This window comes from Spermophilus citellus, assembly GCF_964194105.1.
Source record: "Spermophilus citellus genome assembly, chromosome: 3".
Classification (NCBI taxonomy): Eukaryota; Metazoa; Chordata; class Mammalia; order Rodentia; family Sciuridae; genus Spermophilus; species Spermophilus citellus.
This window is the reverse complement of record NC_138184.1, coordinates 91,248,204-91,272,483: the sequence shown is the minus strand read 5'-3', so window position 1 is coordinate 91,272,483 and position 24,280 is coordinate 91,248,204. Positions and strand designations below refer to the sequence as shown.

Genomic DNA, 24,280 nt, shown 5'->3' with positions numbered 1-24,280 from the left:
TCTGCTCTGCTGCCTGCGAGAGAGCCCCCGCGCCCTTGCCCTGGCCCCCATGCTCTGGCCCTGGCCCTGCGCCCTGGCCTTGGCCCTGGCCCCCGCGCCCTGTCCATACCTGGTCCTCTACGTGTGCTCAGCTCAGCCCACCCAGGACAGGCCTGCCTCTGTTCCCAGCCTTGATGCCCTCACAGGTCACGGCTGGGGCACTCCTGCATGTCATGTCACCTGCTGGCGTTTGCAGGAGTTTCTCGAGGGGTGGCTTCGAGGTCACAGGTACACAGGTGTCCTGTGCCCACCACCACTGGTGGCTTCCAAAGCACGGCCCCGCTCCCACTGCCCGGATTTCTCCCACCCCTGGGCAGCCAGATTCCGAGCTGGGCACAGCGCAAGCTGCAGACGAGCGCCCTGGGGCACAGGCAGCCAGCTGACCAGCCGTCCACCCTGCACCTTCTGCCGTCTGCACTCCCCCTCTGCAGGAGGCCCCTGGCTCTTCCACCTCCCCAGCTCACGCCACCCCACAACGTCCCCCAGACAGAAGCCGACAGGCATTCTCTGTGCGTGTGGAAGGTCCCTACCAGGGCACCTCCCTCCTGACCAGGCCCAAGAGAAACTTCAGACAGAAAGGGACAACCCGTATGAGAAGTCACTCTGGGACCAGGTAGGAAGGGCTCTCCTCCAGAAAGACCAAGGGTGGTGGGGTCCTGGTGTGGCCACTGCCCCTGCCAATCTTTCCCTGAGTCTCAAAGAAACAGGGCTGGTGTAGCCTTCCCATCCACTCAGATAACGAAAGACAACGCAGCAGTGGCCCAGAGAATTTAAGTCCATGAACTTGTTCAGAGTACACACCAGGCCCTGGTGAGTGCTGGGGACACTAACAGGCTCTGCTGTTTATAAGCAGTCGTCACTAGACCACAAAGCAAAGGCCAGTTCCACACAAGACCTGCAGGAAGAGACCAGCAGAGGCCACCTGGTCCCCTCTGGGCCCTCACTAAGGCCAGGACATCAGCTGATGAGGCCTCTGTCCCAGAGCTGACCCCACACAGCTCACATTTGTGCTCAGGCCCACACCTGCTTCTCCAGGGTTGGGACGAGGAGCCCCAGGGGTGCAAAGCCAGGCCGGGGACGGAGGACACTGCTCTGTGTGGACAGCGGCCATTTGAGGGAACTACCCCCAAGTGAAGGGCATGTCCCTCTCTACACCTGTCCTTCCCCACACCTGTCCCTCCCCACACCTGTCCTTCCCACACATGTCTCCCCACACCTGTCCCCTCCCCACACCTGTCCCCTCCAACACCTGTCCCTCCACACCTGTCCCCTCCCCACACCTGTCCCCTCCCCACACCTGTCCCTCCTCACACCTGTCCCCCCACACCTTCCCCCAACACCTGTCCCCTCCCCACACCTGTCCCCCCCACACCTGTCTCCCCCACACCTAGAGCAGCCGGTGTGCCTCACCTTCCTCGTTCCACGCCTCCACGGCCATGGCCAGGTTCCGGGCCTGCACCTCACCCTTGTGCACGGGGATGGACACGTTCTGACCCATGAAGCAGGAGATGATGTCAGTGCCACCTGCAGGTGAGGACAGCGGGACTGAGACCAGACGCACAGAGACCCCATTTCTCTGTGTCCCTGAGAACGAAGGACAGCTTCCTGCAGAGGACACTGAATAGATGCCCTCCATGTCACCCTAAAGTTCAAAACTTGGTGTCAGAAGACGGAAGCCTCTCCATCGTCCCCTGTGCCACAGCCACCTGGGCAGAGTGGCTGTGCATGGCTGTCACTGGGGCCAGAGACCTCCCGGCTGCCAGGATGCCAGGGCACTGCCTCAGGCCAGAGAGAGCATGGCTTCCAGGAGGAGCTCGGGACAGAGACGAGGGGACACAGGGCCGGGAGCAGCACAAGGCCCAAACCCAGAAGGGTCCCCTCACTGCGGCCCCAGTGCCACAGCGGGCTGTGCCCGGGCACACACGCAACACATGCAGGCTCACACGTACACCACAGAGTGCTCAGTCAGGCCAGGCTGTCCAGGACCCCCAGGATGTCACTCAGTGAGGCAGAGGAGAGCGGGAGGAGCCAGGAGGCTGTGAGGTGCCTGCTGCACCCGAGCTGTGTTGAGTCTGTGCCACACTTAACCCTGCGGAGCCTGCATCATGCCTGCTGCACACCTGGGAAAGTGTGCGTAATTAGGACAGTTTTTCCATGATCGCACTGTCTGTGGGCGGAGGGGGAGATGGCCGCCACAAAAAATGACTCGGTATCTCCAAGACTCCGAGGGTCTGCCTCGGCCTCCCTCTGTGGGTCTGTGTTCCTCCCAGGCAGAGAACCAGACTGACGCCTGCTCTGGGTCTCTGGCACCTCTGTCACTCTCTGGCACATCCCACAAAATGCAGGGGTCCTGGTCGCATCTGCCACCACCAAGGTCCCACCAGGTTCCAGGCTTCATAGGGACATGAGCACCTCCACCAGACACAAGGTCTGCCTATGCCCCCTCAGAGGACGGACAAGCAGGATTGCAGGGAGAAAAGAGGCGGGGTTCTGACAACATGGCCACTGGGGAGACCCTCAGAGACGAAGCCACGAGGGGACTGCCCTGCACCTGAGCATCTGTATCAGCGGGGCCAGGGCAGCCAGGCTCCAGGAAGCGGGGGCCACCTGGGGCACACATCCAGGAGAACTCGGCAACAGCAGCTCTGTGGGAACCTGAAACTTCATGGGGAGCATAGAGGAAACAGGCACAGAGGCCCTCACTGAAGGCCAGAGCCCTGACCCCTGGGTCCCCTTGAGGGGCAAAATCAGGGCAGTGCAGCCTGCAAGGACCCCTGGAGACCACAGCACGATCCCCATGGAGGCCCAGGGCTCCGGACACCCTTCCAGCTACTCGAAGTAAAATGGCACCTTTAAAATATGTGTCCTAAGGATGTATTTTTTAAAACCACAAGGAAAAAAATCAGAATTGCAAATGTGTAAAAGAATATGAGCTAGATGCCCTGGCACATGCCCCCCCACGCAGGGAAGGACCCACTTCCAGAAAGGGGAACGCTATGGGGACTCCACACCCAGCTGTCCTAGGGACTCTGAATTTTGTAGCGGACACAAAGTATTCTCCAAAGAGTAGCTTTGTGTTAAAAAGAAGGTTGCAATCCACACACAGAGTGCCCCCACGCACATACAGGGCACCCCCATGCACATATAAGGAACAGCCTCACCCAGGGGTCCCTCTTAATCTATTTTGACCAATAATCAGTCCTTTTCCACTCAACATCTCGTGACCCCTCTCAACAACAATCAGCAGGATCCTATCCAAATAACCACCTCCATACTGTCACTTCTAGGGGCTGCATAAATTGAGGTCACAAATCGTTCAGGTAAATCCTTTCCAGAGGCGTATAAAGGCAACCTATGTTTTTTTATCAGTGTCAACAATGTCACAATAACCGTCCTTACACACAATTGATCCTCATTTTCAGATCCTGTATGCGCAAAGCACCTACTTGCTAAAATCTATCTTTAACCCCAAAGTCAAGACTCTTGACCTTTGGGTCACTCCCAGACATGTGTAGAGCAACCGGAAATGTAAGTGGCCCCACGCATGCTGGGCAGGTGCTCGAGGTGGCTTGGCCTTCCTGCCTCAACCCTCCTCAGATGGAAGCTAGGGCGAGGCTCCCAGCTCAGAGACCTGCTCCTGGGGAGCCAGGGAAGTCTCTCCACCTGCTGCACCTCACCCTCATCATACACACAGACAACCAGGCTGAGCTATTCGGGGGCTCCAATCACAACTGATGTGAGACGTGCGTGCACTCCACCAGAAACAGGGGTTTAGCACCTCAATAAGGAGTGCGTGAGGTCCAACCCTCCTGCCAGGTGGGATCAGTCCAAAGACGTGGGCTGGTGCAATCAGCGGGTGACCCAGCAGGCCAGCCTGGTTGTCAGGGGCAGAGTCACTGTCCCCGCCACCCCATTTCCTGGCTGCATGCCACATCTCCACCCACCACGGAGCCTGGGGCAGAGCCATACCTGAGATGGAGCCCAGCAGGACGCTGCTCTTGATGCACCTGTAGACATACTCGTAGCTCTGGGCCTTCAGCGGGGAGCCCGTGGACAGAATCGTGTGCAGCGTCTGCAGACTGTGGGTTTCCACTGGGGGATAGCCACCAAGAGATTAGAGCCAAGCCCGGCACTGGGAGCCCATAGGCGCGCACATGGTGGCAGTCCAGGGCGAGGCACACTCACCCGGCTTCAGGTCCTTCTCCTCCAGCACAGACAGCCACTTGGCACCCGTCCCAAGGATGGTGATGCTAGGGGCACGGGAGGGAAAGGAGACATCAGGGGCTCTCCAGGGTCCTGTGCATCCCACACATGTCCTCACACCAACGCTCTCTACGCTGGTGACTCATTCCTACAAGTCCACAAGACCAACAGGCGAGGGCCTCCTCTGGATTGCCAACGTCCCACCCTCACCTGGGAGAGTCCCCGCACTGGGCTCCCTCCAGGCTTGAGGGACGCATCTCCACCTTGACCTCATGGTGCGGGGACTGGCTCCCTCTGTGCACAGCTCAGCGTGGTGGGTCTGGCTCAGCCGCAGGAAGGTGCAGGGCTTGGTCGAGCCCTCTAGCCTGACTCTGCCCTCACTCTGAGGAAGCAGACAGAGCCACAGATAGACTTGCTTGGTAAAGCAGGAGCCAAAAGCCCCCAGCCCGGCCTCGCCTGCAGTGAGCTGTATCGGCATACAGCTGAGACCATGCTGCTCTCCTCCGTGCCCTGAGCCCCACGGCATCCAGCACTCGGTTGAGGACTTGCCACTGGGGGCTCAGGTCATACTCCACCCCACCTGGCTTCTCTTTTTTTTGGGGGGGGTGAGATGGGTTCCAGGGATTGAACTCAGGGGCACTCGGCCACTGAGCCACCTCCCCAGCTCTATTTTGTATTTTATTTAGAGACAGGGTCTCACTGAGTAGCTTAGCACCTCACTTTTGCTGAGGCTGGCTTTGAACTTGTGATCCTTCCTCAGCCCCCCGACCCTAGCCCCTGGGATTATAGGCATGGGCCACCTTGCCCGGCCCCTCCATGGCTTCTCTTGCAGCACAGTGGCCCTATCAGCAGACCCCACCTTCCCAACTAGAGGCACGCTCCTGGGCCCCGGGAGGCTGGCAGTTCCAAAGCTCCCGTCCCCTGCTCCCTGGGAGAGCCTCTGTCCGGCGCAGGCCTGGCTCGCCCACCCGATGCTGCAGACATTGGGATCCTGGGGCTGGCATGGGAGTGGCCGAGCCAACAGCAGGTGGGTCCCCTTGGAGCAGCTCTCCTAGCCTCACCCCAAAAGCAGGAGCCACAGCCAGGCTCCTGCTCTACTGTCCTCGTCAGGCCTTTGGTCACAGCAGTGAAGAGCTCAAGAGCACTCGCAGGCCTCGGCCCTGTGCCGTGACCTCTGAGGCCCTGCGGACCCCAGGCCCACAGCAGCTGGCCCTCCTGGCTCTCCCTGGCCTCCCTGTGCCAGCCGACTCCAGGAGGTCAAGAACCAGGCCCAGCAGGGCTGACACGCAGCACGTCCTACGGCACGCAGTGTTGCCACGGCCTCCTCCCTGCGGGGCCTGCCATCCAGGATGCCCCACTGCAGCCATGCCCCCGTAGACGGCGGCTCCGATGACCTCCCCGCCCCTCAGTACCTACAGGAGAACAAGGACCTGGAGCTCAGGCTGCCTCTAACCAGAAGGTTCCCCTCGCCAGACATGGAGCAGGCAAATACAGCACCAGTGAAGGAGAAAAGCCACCTTTTAAAAGGAGTGTGTGCCCCAAAATGGACAACCAGGTGTCATGAGTCGGTACGTCTGCGAGCGGAGGCCAAACGGCAACAATCTGCTCTTCAACGTGTGACGTTGTTTAAAAACCAGAGAAACTGGGCTGGGGACGTAGCTCAGCGGGTAGAGCACTTGCCTCGTACGCACAGAACCTGGGTTCAACCCCAGCACCACAGGAAAAAACAGAGAAACTGAGACAGCTGGGAGGACTGTGCCTGGCCGCCGCCCCCACCCTTGGCCCCAGCCCAGAGCCACGCGACACCCGCCTTCCTGACCCTGAGTGGGCGAACTCTCCGCCTATACCCCATCCAGAGGCCCCCTGCAGAGGGCAAGGCCAGGCCTGAGCGTCAGGCACAGGCCCCAGGGGAAGGAGGACATGTGCTCAGCAGTAGCGTACCACACACAGCCAGTCCCCGGGCTGCCAGCACACACCTGCACACCCATGCACATGCACACCCACGTGCACTCACGTGACTCCTCACTCACATGCACACACACACGAATACGCCATCACACATGTCCCTCACACATGCGTGTGCGCACACAGAGCAGGATTGGCTGCCGGACCTCTGTCCCTCAACTGTGTTGGCTCTAAGCCTGTGACCACATGTCCCTGTCCGCCCCCTTCTGACCTCCAACCCACACCTGCACCAAAAAACCAGAGTCTCCGGGCAGAGCCTGGCTAGAGGTAGTACAGCGGGAGTGAGGGCCACTCTGATTGCCAGGGATCTGATGGACCTGGCGCAGAAACAACCTCCTTAGGAAGTGACCTCCCCACCAGCACCGAAAGGCAGACGCCCGGGTTCATACGGCACCGCCAGGCAGGCCAGGCTGCAGGGAGAGCACTGACCGCCGGGATTTGAAAGGATTAGTGGCTCCTGTTTCCACCACAAGACGTGGTCAGGGGTTCAGAGCGTGGACACTTCGGCTCCTGGAGCTCGACAGCCTCCTGTTTTTACTGCCAGAGATACTGTCATTAGGCGAGTGATAAAAACGTGTCACCACTAATTCCTCAGCCCAGGCCGGTGGCGCTGAGCCTTGAGACCGTTTCTAATGCTGGATGGGGGCTTCTCAGGTCCTCCCCACGCTCTTGACCCCGGGGCCCCGGTGACTCCGACACTTCCTCCTACAGTGCCTTGCATGTTGGGGGTCCTGTGTCCCATCAAGAGAAGAGAAGTTAACAGGGCCAGAGAGGGCCACACCATCCAGACACCATAAACACCTTTGTACCAATGTTACAATGTTCAGGGAAGATGCCAAGAGAACATGGCCACAGTCCTCAGGGACACCCTGGGTTTGCTCCCTGGCACTGCACCAAAACAGATGGCCAAAAAGGTCCCATGTGGGTCAGGCACCGTGGCGCCCACCTGTAATCCCAGCAGCTCCAGAGGCTGAGGCAGGAGGATTGCGAGCTCAAAGCCAGCCTCAGCAACTCTATGAGGCCCTGAGCAACTCAGGAGACCCTGTCCTGAATAACAATCAAAAACGGCCGGGGCGGACTGCATGGCTGGGCACCTTGGGTTCAGTCCCAGGTACCAAAATCAAAACCCACAGCTTCTCCAGGAGCCGCTGAGCTCACTCCTGGCCCTGAGAGGTGCCTCTCACCCTGCCGGGGAGTGTGGACCCAGCAGTGGACCAGCCCAGCATGCCCTCTTGCTGCTCCTGGACCTCTCAGCACTGGGCGTGGATGTCCAGGGTAGCAGTGCACTCCAGAGATAGCAGCCTGCAAGGGGACATGTGGCTGCAGCTGCATATATTCCAAAGCACCTCCCGAGGACACCAGAGCTGTCCCACGGCTGAGCAGGACATCAGGTACCTACCCTATCCTGTCCACAAGGTCCCACAGCACGTTGGGCGTCGGGACCATGGGGGAGCCATCGTACAAGACCACAGATGCCCCGGTGGCCAGAGCGGACACCATCCAGTTCCACATCATCCAGCCGACCTGCAACACAAGCACCAGCTTCAGACGGGCACCACCAGCTCCCCACCAGCCCAAAAGCACTGCCCGGCCCAGAGCCCAGGATGGGCTGCAGTTGCCCGCCTCAGATGCACCAGCCTCAGCCACAGGCTGAGCACAAAGGCAGCTGCACGTGAGTGGAGACGTGGCAGAGGAGATCTGTGAGCCCTCGCTGGGGTGAGACTGAGCGAGCCCAGCACCCGCCAACACAGGACAGCCACAGGACACATGCACTCCACTGCTCTCAGTCAAACCCCAGGACGCTCAGCGCCCACCTTGCAAGCACTCAGAGTCAACCCCATGTGGCCACGGAGAAGAGGCCCAATGGGTGGGGGACACGTGGCAAGACACTGTGAGGTGGAAAACAAGCACGGCACAGTGGCACAGCCTTGAGCAGACAGGGCGGACACGCACATGCACCCACACAGACACAGACACGTATACATGTGCACACGCATACAACTGCAATATAACGTGTGCATGCACACATGCACACATGCCCATGGATACACACATGTGCACCTGCATGGACATGTGCATGCACATGAGAACATATACACACATATGTGTGTGCACATGGACATGCATATGCATGCACACATGAGCACACATGCACACGCACATGCTCATATGCACACACAAGCACACATGAGCACACATGCACACACACATGCACACACATGAGGACACATGCACACACGCACAAACACACGCACAGGTCTGCCCGGGGAAGCAGTACCAGGATGGCAGGCACAGTCCCCAGGCCCTGGAGAACAGCCCCCTCCACTGTGTCCTTCTGATGTGGCTTAAAATCCTCACCATATGTGAGGGGATTGGATTTTTTTTAATTTTAATTCTTTTTTTAATTTAAAAAAGAATTTTAAACTCCAAAAATGTGCCCACAGGCCCGCCCACCAGGCTCCCACCTACAGAGCCTCAGGGCTATCTGGAGCACAGACAGGACGACAGAGCAGGGACGCTCAGCAGGGGCCTCGGCCTGGAGGGCAGGAGAGTGCAGCTGCTCGCCCACGTGGGTGAGGACAGGGGGTCGTGCCCCACCTGGGAGGACTCAGCACAAGTCGTGGGGGCACTGGCGTCCCCCAGCACCTAGGGTCACTCTCCGTGGTGGGGATGGGAGGCAGGAGGAAGCTCCTGAGTGGCTCCCCGTGTGGGTGGTGTGAGGCCCGGGTCGGACAGGCAGGTACCACAGGACCCAGCAAGCCGTGGCCAGGCCTGAGACTGGGACCCTCCTGCTGGCCACCTCAGCCACTCTGGCCTCCACCTGTGTGGGCCACAGTGAAGAGCCTCACGAAGCCCTGAGGATGGCCCTCTGCAATGTGAGTGGCCCTCACTGGCAGAGCCGCCACTTAGCCAGTCTGCTTAGACAGGTGTCCACCCACTGGCCGAGGCTCTCCCAGCGAGGACTCAGCCCTGATGAGGAGGCAGAGGCTGGAGGCCCAGCAGCCCAGCCCTCCGGGTACAGCACTGTTCAGCAAGGCCATTAAAGTGAGGTCCATGAGTGACAGAGAACGGGCCTGGCCAGGGCTGGGGATGCTTACAACCACACCTGAGGCTGCTGTTGAAACCAACTTGGCAGAATGGGGCGGCCAGCCTGGGGCAGGATGTTTCCAGAAAGCACGACACCCTGGAGGCGACCCCAACAGGGCTCTTCCCGTGGTGCTCTCCTCAGCCCAGAACCCGCCTCCGTGGGGGGCAGCAGGGACTCATTCCTAGAGCTGCAGGGGACCCGCCCTGAGGGTGCCAGACCAGGACACGGCTGAACATGGGCCTGGAGCCCGGGGTGCCAAGGCCTATGCGCCATGTGCTGGGCACAGGGAGGGAACAATCTTGCTGCTAAAAGATCCCTGAGTCTTTTGGCCCAAGCCCCTCATTCATAGCCGGGCACAGAAACCCAGGTACCCTGCCTACGGTGGTCCCCGGGCGTGTCCTGGTCCTGCTCCTGTGTCTGCAAGGGGTCCAGATGGCCTGTCACAGAGGGAACAGCCTGGGCAGGGCAGGCACCTACCTCCAGTACCCACTTCCTAAAAACGCAGCACAGTTGTGCCATCCAGGAAACACCACTGGATTATTCCGGAACCTCTTGGTACTGGCATTCTTGGAAAAGGCCAACCCCAAGTTCTCCTTCGGGGTTGGACACATCCCTTTGACCTGCCCGAGCCTGTGCTTTGTGCCCAGCAAGGACAGCAAGCCCTCCACACCTGCACGCAGGGCCGCCGCCCACCCATGTGCACGCCTGGTGGCAGGGCCATGTCCGCCTGCCATCCCACAGCACAGCCCAGCACCCAGGGGGACCTCAGGCGGACGTGAGGGCTCACCGTGGTGTAGTAGAGCAGGACGTCACTGCAGCGCATGTCCCCATGCAGAATGTGCTCCTTCAGGTGCTGGATGAGCGTGCCCTGCGGAGGGAGGGTGCCCAGGTGAGCGGCAGCCCCACACCTAGGAAGGAGCTAGAGCGTCTCCACCTGGCTTTGATGAGCCACCTCCAGGGTCACTCTGCCACCTGCCACCTGAGCAGTGCTCATGCCTGACGGGAAACCCTGATGCACCCCAGCTGCCCGCGAGCTCCTGGTGCCAGCTCCATCAGAGGCACCGTGGGGACCTGGAACATCAGGACAGGAGCAAACCTCGCTAAGAGGGACAAAGTGACAGTACAGACAGTACACGCCTGTTCATGGTACCAGCCGCCATGCCCTCCACAGACTCCCCCGGCGGAGGACAGAACATGCGCGATGGAGAGCAAGACGGACTCCTGCTCATCAGCAGGCCGAGCTTAAGGACGCGGGGTCCCGGGGACGGCTGGAGAGCCTGTTGCCAACAGACACGGAGGGACACCCTCGCCCTCCTGCATGCACCTCCAGTGCTCACGGGGTCCCACTCCAAGGCCGCACACCCAGGAGGCCGGGCGCACCCTAGCCCACCAGCACCTGAGCTGTGCCCGGGTCCCACTGCGACACCGCCCTATGTTCCCGTCTCACTGAGTGGCACCGCAGACCACATGGCTCTCCCTGAAGGGCTCTCGGGGAGAAAGGAAGCTTCCTATCACTGAGCATGAGCCACACAGCAGAGCAGGCCTGTCCCAGAGGAGAACCTGAGGACAGGTGGGGACCCTGCCCTCAATGCCCCTGCAGGGAGAGCTCGTACAAAGGTGGGTCACCATCCTTCAGAGCATGCAGGAGCGCTGGACCCACATGTTAGGAACCAGCCTTTGCCACCAGCCAAAGCCCAGAGTGGTCAAGAGGCCAAGGGTCAAGCCTCGCCCAGCAGGGCTCTGATTCCAGGGCCCCGGGCTGGACGCCTGCAGAGCCCACTGCTTCCCTCCCTCTTCCGCTCAGTGTGGGACGGCGGCTGCGAGACCCCGTCACCCACCTTCCTGCGCTTGTCCCTCACCTCAGCACCTCGGAGGGCAGAAGCAAGCGGCTTTCCTCTCAGAATTTCTCTGTGAGTCGTGGAGAGTACGCTGGGGGTAAGAGCTATCTGAAGCCTCCCCTAAGGACAGGAAGTGTAGGCAGAGGAGTTTGGTGGTCTCGAGCAATTGGGGACAATGCTGGGACAGACTCAGGGCCTCAAGCGCTCCACCACCTTGCCACATCCCACCCTGAGCAACTGCCTTTACTTTTTTTTTTTTTTGGGGGGGGGGGTACCAGGATTGAACTCTGAGGCACTCGACCTCTGAGCCATGTCCCCAGCCGTATTTTGTATTTTATTTAGAGACAGGGTCTCACTGAGTTGCTTAGGACCTGGGAGGAGCGGCCCTGGGGAGGAGGGTCTTGGGGATGAGCAGCCCTAGAGAGGAGCGGCCCTAGGGGAGGAGTGGCCCCGGGGAGGAGAGGCCCTGGGGAGGACAGGCCCTGGGGGAGGAGCGGCCCTGGGGAGGACAGGCCCTGGGGGAGGAGCTGCCCTGAGGAGGAGGATCCTGGGGAGGAGTAGCCCTGGGGAGGAGGGTCCTGGGGAAGAGCAGCCCTGGGGAGGCAGATCTTGGGGAGGAGCAGCCCTGAGGAAGGAACAGTTCTGGGGGAGAACAGGCCCTGGGGAGGAGCTGCCCTGGGTAGGAGTGGCCCTGGGGAGGAGGGTCCTGGGGAGGAGTGGCCCTAGGGAGGAGGGTCCTGGGGAGGAGTGGCCCTGGGGAGGACAGGCCCTGGTGGAGGAGCAGTTCTGGGGGAGAACAGGCCCTGGGGAGGAGCTGCCCTGGGTAGGAGTGGCCCTGGGGAGGAGGGTCCTGGGGAGGAGTGGCCCTGGGGAGGACAGGCCCTGGTAAAGGAGCGGCCCTGGGGAGGATCGGCCCTGGGGAAGGAGCAGTTCGTGGGGAGAACAGGCCCTGGGGAGGAGCTGCCCTGGGGAGGAGTGGCCCTGGGGAGGAGGGTCCTGGGGAGGAGTGGCCCTGGGGAGGAGGGTCCTGGGGAGGAGTGGCCCTGGGGAGGAGCTGCCCTGGGGAGGAGTGGCGCTGCAGAGGACAGACCCTAGGGATGACAGGCCCTGGTGGAGGAGTGGCCCTGGGGAGGAGCAGCCCTGGGGAGGAGCGGCCCTGGGGAGGAGCAGCCCTGGGGGAGAAGTGGCCCTGGGGAGGAGCGGCCCTGGGGAGGCCCCAGTCAGGAGGAAGCATCTCGCAGCCCAGGAGCCAGCAGGACTGTGTGGAGCGATTGTTAGGAAAGCACCAGACTCATCCTGGAGTCACCTCTGAAGTGACCAAGTTAAATGACAACGACAGGACAGAATGGCACTGAGTATCCCCCAGAGAAGATGCTTAGAAAGGGACACAGCGTCGGGGCCCTAGAGCCCCGCCCAGAGCCACATCCCCCCGGATCTGACACAAGGAAACGTCACACAGGCCCAGAGATCCAAGCCACACCAGGTCCTGGACTTCAAACGTCAAGGTCAGGAAAGACCAGGGATGGCGAGGAGCTGCTCCAGATGGAGGGCCCTGGGGAGACTGGACGGCGCGACCCAGTGCTGTGGGGGCTGCAAGCTGGAGGGCAACCAGCAGCCACTCTGGTGTTCAGAAGCTGACCCTGGACCACAGCACTGAGAGCACCCTCTCCTAGGAGACGAGATGGAGGTCAAGGAAGAGTCCCTCGCGGCTCCAGCCTACCTCGAATGGATCAGCAAAAAACGAGACAGAAACGCGTAGGTACCCAGAGAGAAATGAAGCAAAGGAGGCTATAAGAAATGTCACAGCCAGACACAATGACACCCGCCTACAATCCCAGCAGCTGGGGAGGCTGAGGCAGGAGGATCATGAGTTCAAAGCAGCCTCAGCAAAAGTGAGGCCCTGAGCAGCTCAGTGAGACCCTGTCTCTAGTAAAATATAAAAAAGGGCTGGGGACGTGGCTCAGTAGTACCAAAAAACAAACAGAAAATGTCACAACTGGATGCTGGAAATGTTAGGAGCCCAGGACCAAGGCCTGGGCCTGGCAAAGGGCAAGGAACTCCTCACTCTACAGCTTTTCTAGAGGTTTTCTACAGGTCCTGTGGGCATTTTTTTAATATTTAATTTTTAGTTATAGGTGGACACAATATCTTTATTTTACCTCTATGTGGTGCTGAGGATGGAACCCAGCACCCCACACACGCTAAACGAGCGTTACCTCTGAGCCACAACCCCAGCCCAAGGCATTTTACTTTTAAAATAAGAAAGGACAGCCGGCATGGTGGCCCACACCTCTAATCCCAGTGGCTCAGGAGGCTGAGGCAGGAGGATCACGAGTTCAAAGCCATCCTCAGCAACTTAGGAAGGCACTAAGCAACTCAGTGAGACCCTGTCTCTAAATCAAACACAGAATAGGGCTCGGGACGCGGCTCTGTGGTTAAGTGCCCAAGTTCAATCCCCAGCACCAAAAAGAAGAAAGGCTAGGGGCGGCCGATCTATGACCAGACCATCAGCAGCCATGTATCTCGAGGGTCCTTGAAGGACGCTGGACTTCTGGGAAACGCGATGTGAGAGGCTTGCCTCAGGCTGACCCGCTCCCTCCTCCCCCGGCCTCAGATGTGGAAGCCCCAGCCCAACCTCCGCAGAGGTGTTCACAAAGTTGATAAGGCCAGGAGAATGCCCTTAGGTGGCCCTGACTCAGTCCAAGGAGACCCACGGACCTGGTGCCTGTGGAAACCCGTCCACAGAGTCACGCGTTAACAGCATTTGGAGGTGGAACCCTTGGGAAGTGACAGGTGGGAAAGGTCACACTGGTGGGGCCCCATGTCGGCAGCAGGGGTGTAGAAGAAGGACACTGAGCGAGCTGCTCCGTCTTAGGTGCGGTGTCCTGTGCCACACGGAGACCTGTGGAAGTCCCCAGCTGGGCCGACTGGGCCCCTCCACCTGGCCCTGTGAGCTGAGCAAACATGGATTCTCCCTAAATACGCCATCTGTAGTGTCTGGCTTAGCAACAGAAACAGACCAAGGCAGGGCGTCGCGTGCCAGGCTGGGGCGGTACAGGGAGCAGCGGCCCCCACAAGCCAGGGACAGGGGCTGGGGAGGCCGGCCCACAACCCAGGTCTCAGAACCCAGCCTCCACAGTGGGAAAGCGGGCTCCCTCGTTAGCCTCCATCTGGGGCAGCAGGGGGCCTCCCTAGGTTAACCCCAGCTTGGGACGTCACCTCGTGGCCTTCAGGTGTCTGCCCAGGGCTCACAGTCAGAGAGGGTTCCACCACATCCCCAGCAGTGCCCCAACCCACACCACGCAAGGACAGTCCAGTGGACACCACCGTACCTCCCGACCTGATGTGTGGCATTTCTGCTCTTGACTGGTCTGGTCCTAGACCACTGCAGGACCCCACCCCGGACCTTAGTCCCCTCAGGGCCACAGCCTACAGTTGGAAGTCACCGTCTCACAGTGACCTCCACACCTGTCCTCATCGTGGCAAGTGCCACAATGTCCCCTGACACTGCAGGCCTCTCACCTGGCCCAGTTCCAGACTCCCCAGGGAGCAGCACTTGGGGTCCCCGGGAGGGCGATGAGAACTCCATGCCCACTGCACTGCCAGCTGGGAGCCTGCGGTGTGAGCCCTGCCGGGACACCTACCCCTGCCGAGTGCACCATGCACTTGGGTGCCCCGGTCGTGCCCGAGGAGAACATGATGAACAGCGGGTGGCTGAAGGGCAGCTGCTCGAACTCCAGCTGGGGGGCGTGCTCGCCGGGCCCGCTCGCCAGGAAGTCCTCCAGGAACATGCTGCGGGCAGGAGAGCAAAACAGTGACCGTTCCAGACGCCAGACCTGACCCGCCCACCTTGCCACGCACAGCACTAGCCTCTAGCACAAGGAAGGTGTGCATCCCTGGGGACACCGGCCTGGCGTGGACGCTTTAAGGGACAGGGAGGTCCCATCTCAGGAACTCAAGCCGACTACAGGGACAGACTGCAAGGTGAAGATCTCGAGTGGGCTCCTTAGCACTGCTGCCGGGCCAAGGGCTGGCTCCATGGAGACTCCCAGGCCCTCACAAGCACTGCGGAGAGGACCACCCACAACTAACACCCCGTTTGTGCAAACTCTGCTGACGCGGCTTGGAATCGGTGTCACGGCCCGTTCCCATTGTTGGCTCTTAGTCCCCTTGACCAGCCACACTCTGCTTCCACTGACCACCCTACGGGAGCACAGGCCACCTGCCTCTGAACCAAGGCCCCACGGGGAGGAGGAACTGGAATAGGGGCCAACCACAGCGCCAGTGACGACAACGTGGCCAGGCTCCGTCACTGTGTCCTGAGGCCCACGGCGTGAGATACAAACACGTGTCCAAGAATAAACGGGATTCACCCAAGCTCCTGACCAGCAGAGGAAGCCTGCCCAGCCTCACCCCACGCTGACAGAGAGCACTGATGTGGGTGGCCAAGAGCCACCAAAGGCACGACCCAGACCTGTGTGCTGGGGTAGAAAGAGTGGCAGGATTCCCAAAGCCACCTCGAGAGGGGGTTTCTATTTTGAGACCAGCAGAGACATGGGTCCTGTGAACTTGGCCCTATACATTTTTGCCAAGTGGAACTTTCTCCCTTCCAAGGAAGGGGGTGGGAGTCGGTCACTCTCAGCCAGCAGCAGTCACCAGGGAGAATGATGAGGACGGGGAACACCCTCCCTGTGAGCGGAATGATGTCCTTAAGGAGAAGGCTCCAGGGACAAGGTGTTTCAGGAAGGGCATCCAAGACGCTTCGCTGGGAGTCCTCGGCACACATAGCCGCGAGCGCCAGGCTCGGGGAAGGAGGCCATCCCCGGCGCCTCCCTGTGCAGCTCATTTATATAAAACACCCCAAATATAAACTGCTCACGCTGCGTCACACAGAGAAGAGACTTTCCTTTAAAAAGGTCCATAAATCACAGTAAATAGCCATTACTTTTGTTGCTTTTCTGAAGATGCCAAGCCCAGAGGTGGCCCTACCCCTGCTCCCTGTGAGGGGCAGCACGTGTCCTGGGTTCTCTGTGGACCTAGCGACCAGCACATGGGCGGTGCAGAGCCCACTGCTGGGGCCTCAGGAGGGCAGAGCTCCCCGCTGCACAAGCTGAATGGCAGCAGGTGCTCTCACTGTCCCCCATCATGGGGCAGGTACTCCCACTGTCCCCTGTCACGGGGCAGGTGCTCCCACTGTACCCCGCCACGGGGAAACACACTCAGGGGAAGAGAAACCGGCCACCGCAGGGCTGGCAGCCCAGCTGGTTTTCCTCCTCCTCACCGCCGTGTCCAGCTCCGTCAGGCAAACCCGGGGGCCAGGCCTGAGGCTGCAGGAAAGAAGACCAGGGCTCCACCTGAGGTCAGCAGAGAACCCTCAGGCCCGCCTGTGAAGGTCACGCTCCAGTGACAGAGCCCGTGCAGCCGGGCGGTAACAGACATGGCTACTGAGCGCTGACTACTCACTTGGCTCAGCACTCACTTCTCTGACCCTCACACCAGCCCCCAAGGAAGGTGGGGTCCCCATTTTACAGATGGAGAAACCAGGGCACAGAGAGGTTGATCACTGGCATAGGGTCACCCAGCTGAGACCCAAATCCAAGAAGGTTGGCACTAGAGGCCACAGCCTCCCAAAGCCACCACTCTGCTTGCAGCATTAGGAGGCCGCACTTTAAGGCCAGTCGGAGGCCACCTCTGGACCCAATAGAACAGCCACACCACACTCTCAACTCCCAGGCCCTTCCACTGCCACCCACGTGATGGGCACGCTGTAAGGATACGTGCCTTACACTGCTCAGCGCCCAGGAGGCCCCACACAAAACCAGCGAGCCAGACGTCACCTACTGTCTGCCTAAATAGGGCCTCTGCCACCCCAGCACTCCTCGGTGGCAGACCCAGGGATTCCTGCCATCTCTGAACAACCCCTTCCCACAGCTCGAGGGGCCCCTTGCGGATCCTGCAGCCACCAGGCTAGAAGTTAATAGGAAGGATGCCTGAGGGTCACCCCGACCCCCAGCCTCGCCCACAGCTGTTACCAGAGATCCAGGGAGAACCCCAAGGACTGGGCAGTCCCAGCTGACCCAGGCTGCGCCTCCTTCACCTCTGTTCCACACCAAGGTGCCCACAGTTCCACCTGGCACTCAAGACGTGTGGCTTACCAGCTTGTAAGTGTCAAAAAAGCCAAGGAGGGCATCACCAGCCTCGGGTACCTGGCTGACACACGTACACAAACACACAGAGGCCAGTGCGCCCACACGCTCATGTATGTGTGCACATCAGTCCCAAGGCAGAGCTGTGTGGCCCGCCCAGGGACCTGGACGCCTCTGCCCAAGCCTGCCACAGCAAAGAGACACAGGCAGGCCTGTGAGGGAGGACTCCTGGAACCCTCTGTTCTGCCCCCCATTTGCCATGTGGCCTTGGGGGATTTGCTCTGGGGACTTAAGGGCCCATCTATGAAGCAAGCACTTTCACCAAAACCTCCATCTCTGAACTGCCAGGGTGAGTAAGAAGCCCAGGGGCACCTCCCAGGACACTGGGGCCATGCAGGCCTCTGAAGTGGGCACCTGGGGGTGGGCGCTGGCTCCTTACCTATTGGGAATCCAGGAAATGTCAATCTGCTCCCGAGGCGAGATGTAAGGGATCACCACCACCTTTCTCAGGTCAGGCAACCCTGAAGGGAGAGGCGAGAACACATCACACCAGGAGCCACCCAGGAAGGCGGGGTGGACGGCAGGACTCCTGAGGGCCTCAGCTCTCTGCACACAGAGTCCAGGAGGCTCCAATCTGCTCAAACTGCTCTGGGGGGGGGGGGGACTGGGAGGGGCCTCACCTTTAACCACCCGCTGCAGCTTCTCCAGGTGGCTGTGCTCCTTGCCGTTGTAGACCACGGCCTCCACCGAGAAGATGAGCTTCGGCTGAATTTGAGAAAACCGGTCCAGGACGCCCTGTGAGTGGGAGGACAGTCCCCACTGAGCATCCAGAAGGCAAGGGCCAGCAGGCGCTGCATTCAGGAGAGAAGGGCCACTCCTCAGGCTGAGTGGCCTTGGACAGGAGTCCTGCCCCTATTCCCTCCAGCACCCGGGGCTCCTGTAGAACCGTGGCTGTGCCAGGACCCTGGGGTGGGGGTCCCCCTCAGCTGGGAGGCAAACCACTGCAGCAAAACTCCTGGCATTGCTGAGAGCTCGCGCCTGCGGGCAGCAAGCTCCACAGAGAGGACCCCTCCCTTGACCCGCAGAGCCCAGGAGAGGGACGTCACAGGCTCCACCCCCGAGCGGGAAGGATGCGCAGCGCACAACCGCCCAAGGAGCCAGGGTGCTGGGCCTGACCCGGGTGCCAGGCCTGACCCGGGTGCTGCCCACCTGGTGAATCACAGTCGCAGCAGCAGCGGGCGGTGCCCATGTCACCCACGCCACCCAGCTGGCTACAGAGGTGCCTCTGCCGTGAGGCGGGTGGTGGGTGGCCCAGGCAAGGGAAGGACCAGGCCTGCGAGAAGCCTGAGGCCTGGGAGGCTCAGAGGAACCGGGCTGGGAGAGCCTGGAAGCCCAGTGTCTGGGAACCATCCTGGTCAGGCCACAGGGAGGGCCCAGGTGGGCCAGTGGCCTGGGGCTCAAATGCCAAAGAGAAAACTGTCAGTCACAATGACAGTTTTAGTGACTAGAAACCAGTAAGTGCTTCAGAACCAGAGTCTGACACCACGGCTCAAAGGCCCCAGGCACGGGGGGGGGGGGGGGGGGGGGGGGCACCCGTCTGGATCTCTGGTGTCCACAGGGGCTGCTGGGACCCTGCGTGTTGCCAGGAAACCCACACCTGTGATGATGATGGTTCTGACCCGACTGTGGTGCTCAGTGGCCCACCAAGCACCAGCATGGAATCCCACGGAGCAGCCACCACACAGGAGGGTGGCTGTCCCATCCATGCTCGCAACATACACAGCCCCGGATGCTCAGGAAGGAGCATCCACAGGAGCCGCGGTCTGGATGAGGCTGGGGGAGGGGCACCCAGGAGCACAGCACCCACAGGGCCACACCGTCCAGCCCAGGGGCACGGCTACACAGGCCAGGGCACCCGGCAGCCACAAGTAGGGCAGGGAGGGAACCGGGGCTATGGTGAGAAGGTGGACAGGGTCAGGCCAGAGTGACACAAGGGGCATCGCTGTGGAAAGAGAGGTGTCCTGGCCCACACCTGTGCCACAGCCTTGGAGGGCCCCTTTGTCACCCAGCCCAGCCAGGTGAGGGGCAGTGGCTACCCTCCTTGGGCCCTTCCCTCCCCCACTAGCAGAGGCCCCTGTGCTGCCTGTGAAATGCCCTCTGAGAATCCCCACGGCCACCAGCTGCACACAGAGATGCCTCAGCGACAGGCCTAGCAGGGCGCACAGCAGAAAGCCTGCTCCAGGCAGGAAGCGTGATGCTCTCTGCAGTGTCAGGAGTGCGCCCTCTGCTGAGAGGGTGTCCAGGTAAAGCTCTGAGGATGCCAGAAGGTGGAGCTGGGGTCCTCTCTCCCCATCAGAGACATGCGAATGGGGGCAGGGTCAGCCATGCGCCCTGGGCTCTCTGCCTCCGCAGGCTCCAGCCCTGTCACCAACTCCTATAGGGCTGATACCTGAATGAGGACCCTCCACGCCTGGGGTCACAGCTGCAGGCTCCTGCAGCGTGAGGGAGTGGGCACCATACAGGTGCCAGCAGCCAGGACTGCAGCCAGCCAGGCTGCCGAAGGCCCCAGGCACAGGGAATGTCACAAGGACCCCTCTCACCTCCAACCTGAGGAACACAAGATGGAGTGGGGACTCCACACCACAAAGACAAGCAAAATGAGACCCGTTCCCAGAATTTAGCAGGAAGGCCTTCCCGCCTGTCCCTCCCTGACCCCAGACAGCCTGGCCATCTCAGTGGAGAGCTGCTGCCACCTAGTGCCAATGTCAGCAAGCGCATGCCCCGTGCCCATGCAGCCCAGGGAAAGGTGCCCCAGGGAAGGGTGCCCCTGGGAAGGCACTTAGAGCCCTCACTAACACCGCTCCTCCTGAGATGGGCAGAACCTGCTGGAGCCACCAGGGACTTCAGGTGACATCCACACAGCACAAGGGCCCTGCGGGAGGGCACGGTGAGACACTGTGGGCCACGTGCCTTTCCCCACCCTCCCCACTCCATCCTCCCACCCCCCGTCGCCCACCAGGGCTGATTCCAGGGACTCTGTGCCAGGTCCCCAGTCAGGCTGGACTCCAGCCCCGAGCTGGGACAGAACCACGAGGGTCAGAGCTGCTACCAACTCAAGCTGCACCCACATCCCAGACCTCGTCCTCTCAGTGTCCTTGTCCATCCGGGGACATGGAGCTCGGGCCCCAGGCATGCAGCCGGCCTGCCTGTGCCCACCAGGCCCTCAGCCTCCTCGTCCTCCTGGCCCTTCCCTTCACTGCCCACGGGTCGCTTGAGACCTGAGGGATTCGAGAGCAGCAGTGCCGGAGGCCTACCTGTGACCCTCCTCCCAGGACCCCACTGGCCCTGGGCAGCTCGCACAGCCCGGCACAGGGCCCACAGAGGCCATCACTGGGGCTTGGGTCTTCAGCCAGTTCTTGCTGACCCTGGACAGTCCTGGTGTGAGGTCATGTGGAAAAGGACCCAGGAAGCTGCAGGACGTACACCGCGTCTAGCCCCAAGAAGGCCTCCAACCCCGACCCAGCTCCCGGGCCCTGGGTGCTGTGGGGCCCCAGGCGAGCCCTTCTCTCCCCCAGGCCTTGGCCCGAGTCCTCCTCAGGGGGAGACCCGCGGTGACTCATCAAAGCAGCAAGCCTCAGAGCACAGATACCAAGTGCACACCGGAGAGCCAGGCCGCGAGGCCACAGCGCAGAGCCCCAGCAGCACCAGGAACTGTGCACAGCCACACCCCAGGCACCCAGGGGCATTCACCCCTCACGCCTCTCTCATCGCCACCCCTGCTCTGAAGATGAGGAAACCTGAGGACAGAGAGGACGGAAACCTGCCTGGACACAGGGCCACCAAGGCCATGCCAACCCGCACCCTGAGCCACCACAACCCATGCATGGTGCAGGGACCTGGGCAGCGTAAAAGGAGGAGAGTAGTTGCGGAGGGCAGGCGCCCCATGCCCCACAGCCCTGTCCTCGAGGCTCTGCCCTGGCTGGGAGTGGGACCCTCACAGGTCTCTTCCAGCTATGGCTTCCTTCATTCAGTGGGCAGGCCAGCCCCAGTACCTGACTGCTGTGCTCACCTGGATGCACCCTGGGCCCCCGGCTCCCCAGGGCAGAGGGGGATGCACCCACCCATGGAGAGATCAGAGCAGCAGGCCACGCAAGAAGCCCCGCCCCATCTGTGCCCAACCCTGAGGATGAGCCTGGAACACTGTCCCCAGCACCTTGAGGAACCCTCACGTGGCCCCAAACCGCAGGAGAGGACAGTAGGACATGAGGACTAAGGGAAGGGAAGCAGGAGCATCTTGTGGATTTCAAGGTAAGGTCCAAGGGCGCTGCCGTGCCGTGGCCCAGGGCACACCCTAACACCCTGCCCGCAGTCCACGGGGAACCCCACGCACCCCCAGGGCCCCACCAGGACTCCCAGCCACGGGATCCAACTCACATTCACACCGAAGTCGGGAGACGTGGAGCTCCAGATGGCACCAATGCTCGCTGCGGCCAGCATGGCCTCCACCGCATGCTGGCCATTGGGCAAGTAACCTGTTGGCACGGGAGGAAGCCTGGGGTTCAGGTGGCGTCCAGGCAGCGGGCTTCCAACGGTCCTGGGAGAGCCAGGCCAGGGTGGAAAGGGGCTGGCCAGCTGTTGTCTGAGTAGCAAAACCACCCGCCACCAGGCTCTCTGTCCACTGCACTGTCCCCCCCGTCCACCCTCCATGCTCTAGCCAGAGCCAGCCCTGCCCTTGCTGGCCTCCCCTCCCCAGTCACAGCAGGCTTCCCTTAGCCCCCCAGCTGTTCTGAGCGCCTCCTGCGCGGGGCCTTGGCACAGGCCGCCTGCTCCGCCTGAGCACCCTCCGCACACACGCCCTTCCCCACTCACCTCCAGCCCTCGACTCAGATGGGATTCCCTAGAGAGATCCTCACGGAGGCCAAGAAAGTGGGTCCCCTAGCTCGTCAACCCAAACCCCTGCACTTCTGTCCTGCCAAGCTCATTGTGACACACGTGACTCACACAACTGGCTGCCCGTGTCAGGACCTCGCAGGAGGGGAGGGCTCTGCCTGCCTCGAGCTCCACTCAACCAGGAGCCTTTGCCCACGGCACCCCTAGCACAGCAAGGCCAGGGTACCTGCTGGCAGATGGAGGGACAGAGGGAAGGATGGAGGGATGGAGGGAGAAAGGGAGAGGGAGGGAGGAGTGAATAGATAGAGGGATAGAGGTAGAGGGAGGGAGGGATGGAAGAACGGAGGGACAGACAGATGTGTGGATGGCGGGGTAGAGGGAGGGAGGGCCCAGCCTCGTGTGGGCATCTGAGGGCCGAGCAGGGCTGTGGCTCTGTGCCCTGAGGGCTGGCTCCATGACACAGCAGCAGAGAACGTCCCCCACCAGAGACCATGATCAACACAACAGACTGATCCACATTCCTAAGAGAGGACTTGGGAACAAGGCGTCTGGAGCAGAAGGGTCCCTGTCCCCTGGGCAGCCCGTCCCTCTGCCCGATCCCCACCTGCTTGGCCACACAGCTTACACTTCTGTCCTCTGCACTCGGGCATCTCCCCTATGAGGCCAGGAGCACCCACTGGCCAGGCCAGGCATGGCTTGCTTGGCCCAGACATAGGCCCCAGAGGTCTCTGAGCCCACCACAGGGAAGAACGGGGGTGGCCACTCCCCGAGGGCAGCAGGACTCCCAGCCCAGGGCAGTCTGCGAGCTCCAGTGACTCTCTAGTGACTGACAAGCAAGCAGCCCGTCCTCCTCCAAGCCCTCCAGCCCAGCACGGGCCCCTCCGCAAGCCCCGGCAAGCCGAACTGGGCCAGGACTCCACGGTGGCCCTCAGAGCCCCTGCCCACTCACCCCCTCTGAACCTTTTCCTGATGGCCCTTCTAGAACACAGAGGTCCCAGGCTGGTGACTGTGCTTGGGGGAAATGGGTTTCCAAGCTGCAGTCCACAAGAGGGACGGTGGCCTAGGCTGGCCTGGCCTTGAAGAGCCCTGGGCCCTGCAGCCAGCGCCTCCTCAGGAAAGCCCCACCAGGCACTCAGCCTCCCCCAGACCCTGCTCACTGCTCTCAGGAATGTGCTTCAAATGGAGATTTGAAAAATGAAAACCGGGGCTGGGGCGGAGTCCAGAGGCAGAGCACTTGCCCAGCTCAAGGGAGACACCGGGTTCCATCTTGTGGCAAAAATATATATAAAATAAAATAAAAATGGAGGCAAAGAAAAAATGGAGCCCACAAGAACCTTCTGCGCTGTCCTGCTGAATGTTAAAAAAGTGTGACTTACGGGGGGGAGGACAGCGAGATCCTATGCACCCAGCGGCACCCTGTGGCACCAGCAGTGGCCACCTAGAGGTGTGCCAGGCCCTCTGCAGAGACACCAAGGGAGCAGAAGAGAAAGCCTGTCCCACAGTGTTGCAGGCCACAGCCCATATCCCAGGAACCCGGGGGCCAGGGACTGCAAGAACAATGGAGCCTATGCTGGGAGGGGTGGCAACGGACTTGTCAAAGGAGGGCCAGGGTCAGCCTCCATCAAGGTCACATTTGAGCACCTGGATGCGTGGGGTGGACCCTGTGGATCCGCAGGAGAACAGCCGGCCGTCCAGAGCAAGATGGGGCGAGTGAGCGTGTCCCTGCTAGTCACCAACGGCAGCTGAGCATGAGCTCCTTGCCCAGTCACCTGAGGGGACACAGGCCCCAGCCAGCCTTGTCCCTGGTTCACACAGGATGAGGCCACCTTCGTCCTCTTAGCAAACACAAGCTGAACGCGCCTGTTCGCAGGAAGCTCCCTCAGAGGGGCACACCCTAGCCAAACAGCCCTGCCCAGCAGGACCTCCAGCCGCTGCCCTGGACCCTGGCCCTCATCCACCACCTGAGGAGGAGAGGAGGGAGGTCAGGAGCCCCAAGCCCCGGGTCCACAGGAAGACGCATTCCATCACCTTCATCCCTGCCTGTGTCCCCGTGCACACGCCTACTGGGCCCAGGGCAGCTCCACACCCAGGCCTTTCATTTTTTCCAGGAG

At 61.1% G+C, this 24,280-nt stretch overlaps 1 protein-coding gene across 2 annotated transcripts in view; it reads right to left on the bottom strand.

The window, feature by feature from the left end:
• AACS (acetoacetyl-CoA synthetase) overlaps nucleotides 1-24,280 on the bottom strand; it is a 45,186-nt gene that overhangs the window by 9,220 nt on the left and 11,686 nt on the right. Inside the window, exons 5-13 of one of the 2 annotated variants that reach the window (XM_081285254.1) lie at nucleotides 21,714-21,811; nucleotides 17,960-18,074; nucleotides 17,719-17,800; nucleotides 14,778-14,925; nucleotides 10,083-10,163; nucleotides 7,607-7,731; nucleotides 4,225-4,289; nucleotides 4,009-4,131; nucleotides 1,450-1,563 (exon numbers count right to left, since the gene is read on the bottom strand). In XM_081285254.1, the coding sequence (XP_081141380.1) occupies nucleotides 1,450-1,563; nucleotides 4,009-4,131; nucleotides 4,225-4,289; nucleotides 7,607-7,731; nucleotides 10,083-10,163; nucleotides 14,778-14,925; nucleotides 17,719-17,800; nucleotides 17,960-18,074; nucleotides 21,714-21,811 (951 nt within the window). The remainder of the gene's footprint in view (nucleotides 1-1,449; nucleotides 1,564-4,008; nucleotides 4,132-4,224; nucleotides 4,290-7,606; nucleotides 7,732-10,082; nucleotides 10,164-14,777; nucleotides 14,926-17,718; nucleotides 17,801-17,959; nucleotides 18,075-21,713; nucleotides 21,812-24,280) is intronic. The other variant, XM_081285255.1, reaches the window with a different exon arrangement.